The 6,293-nt window shown below is 40.0% G+C and overlaps 1 protein-coding gene across 1 annotated transcript; it reads left to right on the top strand.

Annotated features, from left to right (window-relative positions):
* Positions 1-5,996, top strand: LOC115219899. Its single transcript, XM_029790206.2, has 2 exons — positions 1-792; positions 5,688-5,996. The coding sequence occupies exons 1-2, from the start codon at positions 93-95 to the stop codon at positions 5,972-5,974; spliced, it is 987 nt and encodes a 328-aa protein (XP_029646066.1). The 5' UTR covers positions 1-92; the 3' UTR covers positions 5,975-5,996.
* The last annotated feature ends 297 nt before the right edge of the window (positions 5,997-6,293 follow it).

The following is a 6,293-nucleotide window of genomic DNA, read 5'->3' on the forward strand; positions in this document are numbered from 1 at the left end:
TTATTTTTGTATATTCCCCATTATTGTTGGTTTCATTTTAATTGACGCCGCTTTTTGCAAGGATTACCATTTTCTTTTAAATTTTTAACATCATGTCACCACGCGGGAGGCGATTAAGCCCCAAAACTTTATGCACCGATATCGTTGACGATGAAAAAACTATTCGCGAGTCTTGGACATTTTGTGAACTCGTTCAACATATTTCGACAAATGATAAAGCAATTGAATGGTTGGCGAAATATAAGCTTATAAGCAATTCTGTTACATGTCCAGCTTGTGGGAACCCGTGTACGATTATCGGCTATAAGCAAGGAATTGACGGGAAACGATGGAGATGCCCGAATCATAATTTCTCTCGATCAATTCGTAAAGGATCCGTGTTCGAGAACAGTCGTCTCTCGCTGACAACATTCACATGGCTTATGTATATGTGGTCGAGGGATTATCTACTTTTCGAAATGGCCCATGAGACGAACGTTTGTATGAAGTCGATTATTGATCTGATCCGACTGGTCCGAGAACTATTAGAACGGTTCCTGGAAGATCATCCGGCAGAATTAGGTGATGTCCCACCCGAGATTGGAGGGTTCGATTTAGAGACAGGTGAACCCAAAATCGTTGAAATAGATGTAACTAAATTTGTTAAATCTAAACGTAATGAAAAGAAACATGCGAAAGAATTTTGGGTTTTTGGTGGAATCGAACGGGGAACTGAGAAATGCTTTCTAGTACCGATTGAGTATCAAAATAAAGAAGCTTTCGAAGCTGCGATTATCCGATGGATTTTACCAGGTATGGTTTATAAAATCCGGTTTCACTTTTATTTGTATTGTCTTCAATCTGCTTTTAAATTTGGCTTCGCAGGGACCATTCTTTACCCCTCCCCTTTAATTATGCCTGTCGTTCTTTAGTTTTAACGCCAATGGTCATCTCTGGCGGGTCGGTACTAAGTACCAACGCACCTGTGATCACCCTTCTAAGATACAAACTTCTTGTTTTAAAGTTATCTAAATTCTTCCATCAAAATCTCTTGATTTATGTTCCATACACCAGCTTAATAATGTTAAGTTTTTTGCTAAATATGATATTTTCGAAATTATTTAAAGCAAAGGCAATTTATTTCCACAGAAATAACAATAGGGTGTTGTGGCATAAGTACAGATTAGTGCCACAACTTTTCGTGTAACTTTCTGAAAAGGGCAATTTTTTAAATGAAACTCTGTAGAAGTATGCTTGGGAGGGTATAAATTACAATTGTTCACACGAAACTATATATTTTATGTATATATGAATGAGTATATATATATATATATATATATATATATACACACACACACACACACATATATGTCTAAATGTATTTATTATATCAGTCTCTTTTGCCGAACCGCTTAGTTACGGGGACGTAAACACACCAGCACTGGTTGTCAAGTGGTGGTAGGGGTCAAACACAAACAAAAAGACACATACATACACGCACATGTATATATATATATATATGGCAGGCTTCTTTCAGTGTCTTCTATCAAATCCACTCCCAATGCTTTGTCAGAGCTGTACAAGCCATGTACAGTGGTGCTGTCAGCCATGAGTACAGTGATGAATTTAGTGTACAGGTAGGCGTTCACCAGGACTCAGTTCTCAGTTCACTCTTATTCGTCATAGTCCACCAGGCCATAACAGAGGAATTCAAAACTGGATGCCCATGGGAACTACTATATGCTGACGACCTTGCTCTTATTGCAGAATTGGAGAAGATATTCCAGGTATGGAAGCAAAACCTGGAATCAAAGGACTTTAAAGTTAACCTGGCAAAGACCTAATTTTTTTGTTTGCAAGAAAGCAGATAAGACTCTCTTTCCATTGGGTAAACAGCCCTGCTCAATATGTAGGAAAGTAGTTGGAAGTAATTCCATTCGCTGCATCCAGTGTAAGCTATGGACACATAAGAGGTGCAGTAGAACCACAGGTAGATTAACAGATAAAGTCATCTTTGTTTGTGGCAGATGTGCGGGAACAATAAGCACTAAGGACACACAGGAATTATACTCTCTCAAATGCCCAAGAGGGCTTTCTTGAGGTTGTAGATAGTTTCTGTTACCTAGGTAACCAAATTAGCAATGGTAGAGGATGTTCTGAAGGTATTGTTTCTAGAATAAGAATAGGATGGAGGAAATTCAGAGAGCCATAACCTCCATTGACAACAAAAGGACTCTCTGGGAGTGAAAGGCAGATTGTACAAACAGCTATACTTTATAGTAGTAAGACATGGGCTCTGAATGCAAAAGACATGCGTAGACTAGAGAGGAATGAAGGTAGTATGCTTTGATGGATGTGCAACATCAGTGTGCATGAACGACGAAGTGCGGATATGTTGAGAGAAAAGTTGGGCATGCAAGAGAAAATACTATGTTGGTTTGGACTTGTGATGCATATGAACGAAGATAACTGTATAATAAAATGCCTATTACTGAAAGTGGATAGCACATGTGGAGGAGGGAAACCGTGGAAGACATGGGATGAAGTGATGAGGACCAATCTCAGGACGTTGGGCCTCACAGAGGAGATGACAATGGAGTTAGATGTCTGACGAGATGTGGTTCTTGAGAAGACCCACCCACTTCAACGAAACTGAATTCTAGTCTCCATTTGTGGGCCTGCATATGTGATTTGAGAGAGATTTGGCTGCTAAATTTAACAAGTCAAGAGACCAAGTAGTGACCTCATTTATTTACGTACATATACACTCACTCTGCGTGTCCACAATATGTCTTAGTTAAAGGACAGACTTGAGAAAACCTGGAATGTTCCGTCCACTATGAGAAAATGTTAAGTCTATATTAAACTAGCAGTATCGCCCGGCGTTGCTCGGGTTTGTAAGGGAAATAACTATATAAGCATTTTTAGAGAGTTATAGCCAAAAATGCATTAAAAATGGAAAAAAAATTATGGTAAATTTTTTTTTAAATCGTTGACTCATCGTAGACATTTTTAGAGAGTTACTTCCCTAAGCGAAAAAATGCATTAAAATGGAAAAAATGATGGTAAATTATTTTTAAAATCGTAGACTCATCGTAGACGCGCGCTAATACCCAGAAGGGCTCGATATGAATCACGACTATAAGATACCCGGTTTTGGTTAAACTGCACCGCAAAATGTGGGAGTAGTTAGGAATCTAAATCGTAGGAGACAGACACACAACTTCTCTTTTATATACAAAGATTTCTAAGTTACCTCCCTTGTTACGAGTTAGCCTCAGCAAACCTTGCTTTTATTTGAAATATTTTGCCTTTTTCTTTTTTCCAAGGAAAAGCTCTGGAACTACTTTTCTGTCCGTTTTTTTGCTTTTTCCAATAGTCATCATCATCATCATCATCGTCATCGTTTAACGTCCGCTTCCCATGCTAGCATGGGTTGGACGATTTGACTGAGGCTGGCGAACCAGATGGCTGCACCAGGCTCCTATTTGATCTGGCAGAGTTTCTACAGCTGGATGCCCTTTCTAACGCCAACCACTCCGAGACTGTAGTGGGTGCCTTTACGTGCCACCGGCACGAGGGCCAGTCAGGAGGTACGACAAATTCAAGCTGAAAGTCAATCACATTGACTTGCAGTGTTTCAGGCTTCAAGAGAAATTCTATGTTTAGACATGGACTCAATGAAAACCAATATTAAAGAAATGACTAATGTTGACTGCGATTGCTGTGTGATAGAAATATATCTTTTATGGGATTGAATCATTTTGCTAAAATAACACTTACACTAACTTCAATATAGCCATGGTGAAGGCATATAGCCTAGTGGTTTGGGTGCTGCATTCATGATTGCTTGATCATGGTTTCAATTCTCTTCTGGGTGGTGCATTGTGTTTTTCAACAAAACAGTTCATTTTACACTGTTCCATCATCATCATCATCATCGTTTAACGTCCGCTTTCTATGCTAGCATGGGTTGGACGATTTTGACTGTGGGCTGGCGAACCAGATGGCTGCACCAGGCTCCAATCTTGATTTGGCAGAGTTTCTACAGCTGAATGCCCTTCCTAACACCAACCACTCTGAGAGTGTAGCGGGTGCTTTTACGTGCCACCTGCACGAGGGCCAGTAAGGCGGTACTGGCAGCAGCCATGCTCAAATGGTGCAAGAAAAAAAATGGGTTCCTTATGACCTTTGGGGGTCCATGTAAGATTTTCTTATTCAAATTTATGTGCAATAAATTGATTATATTTCTGAAATGCGCAAAATAGTTTAACACTTTTTTTTATACAATTGGCGTTAGGAATGGCATCCAACTGAAGAAACCATACCAAATCAGACTGGAACCAGGTGCAGCTCTCCGACTTACCAGTTCCAGTCAAACCGTGCTACCCATGCCAGCATGGAAAGCAGACGCTAAATGATGATGGTGGTGGTGGTGGTGATTATGAATACCTAATGATATTTAATTATAAAATTACAATAGGATTTTTTAAAACACTGAATGGCTATGGGGGTCCACCTGAGTGAAATAGAAATGAAAGGGGGTCCGTAGGTAAAAAATGGTCAAGAACCCCTGCTCTAGTCCAGTCAGCTGTAAACAAGTATCCCTGTGATAGACTGTGTCCTGTTCAAGAAGAATGTTCTGGTTGCATTCAATATGCCATGCTAACTTGGTAACTGATCCTCTGAGACATGGGACTCTAGACAGTAATATCCAAGGGGTTGATGACTGTGAGGAATATCTCCTTTTAGATGCCATGTCCAGAATGTAGGACATTGGCACTCATACCCTGCCATGATTCCGTGTTCTTTGTTTTCTATAAGTTTCATTTCCTGATGGTTAATGCCTGTTTCTTCCAACCAGTTTCTCAACCTTGACATCCCTATCATCCTTCCCCTTTTCCTTGTGTTCCCTTCAGTCTTTCTTGCCATCATTAAATTCTCCAGGCCCTCTTCTTCACCACATGACCAAGGAATCTTAGTTGCTTGGCCCTTGACTCACAAAGCAGTTTCCTACGTACTACAGCCCAGTCTCATCACTTCTTCATTAGACACTGTCTGTACATGCTAACCTCAATATTTCCTTACTGCTAGTAGGGTGCTAAGAGCACCATCCAAGCATGATCGTTGCCAGAGTGGCTAACTGGCTTCCGTGCCAGTGGCATGTAGGAGGCACCATTTGAGCGGGATTGTTACCAGCATCGCCTTACTGGCACCTGTGCCATTGGCATGTGTAAAAAAATTGAGCGAGGTCATTGCCAGTACCGCCTGACTGGCCCCTGTGCCGGTGGCATGTAAAAGCTCCCACTACACTCTCGGAGTGGTTGGCGTTAGGAAGGGCATCCAGCTCTAGAAACTCTTGCCAGATCAAGACTGGAGCCTGGTGCAGCTATCTGGTTCGCCAGCCCACAGTCAAACCGTCCAACCCATGCTTGCATGGAAAGCGGACGTTAAACGATGATGATGATGATGACTACCACATATCCTCTGGATGGGGAATATAGCCATGCCATTCTCCCCATTGTGCAATCCCTATAGTGTTGTAGTGAATGTTAACAGCCAAGTTTATGAGCAAGATTTGATTTTTGTTTTAATCAGAATCCATTTTCTTGGAAAATGTAGGAATGACACAAACCTTCATTTCACGTCCTCTATAAAAATAACGGTTCATGACAGTTTTTTTTTTGTTTTTCTTTTTTGTCTTGTAGGTACCCTCATTGTGTCTGATATTTGGGCAGAATATCTGGAAATCGATCAAATCCAACAAGGCATATATACTCATGAATTAATAGATTATAATGATTCAGAAGACACAGAAATCCACACCAGAAATATAGACAAGTTGTGGATAAGATTAAAGAAACAATTTCAAAGAAAACATATCAAATTTCTATTTCAGTCTTTCTTAACGGAATTTACATGGAGAGCTCACTTTAAAAATACTGACAAATTTGCTGCTTTAATTTATTGTATAAAACATTTGTATAAAGTTTAATAAAGTTCTTGTTTTCTTTTTACTTGTAATTACTTTTAACCCATATATACCTCTGGTTGTGTTTTCGCAACGCAAAACCTGCTCTTACTTGTTTGGACATGAACTCACCAGGAAGCATCTGGCTGAGCTTATGAAATGTTCAGTGGGTGGTCGACACCTGTAGCTAACAGTTGCATACTGTCCTCCTCCTCCAGGTTGTAAAAGCTTACCATAATGTTTAATCCAAATACAGTGAAATTTTAAGACTTCATTTTTTTATGAGCATATATGGGTTCATTGTAGTTAACTATCGAGTCTCAGGTCATTTGTGAGATCTCTG

The sequence above is a fragment of the Octopus sinensis genome, linkage group LG15, assembly GCF_006345805.1.
Source record: "Octopus sinensis linkage group LG15, ASM634580v1, whole genome shotgun sequence".
Lineage (NCBI taxonomy): Eukaryota > Metazoa > Mollusca > Cephalopoda > Octopoda > Octopodidae > Octopus > Octopus sinensis.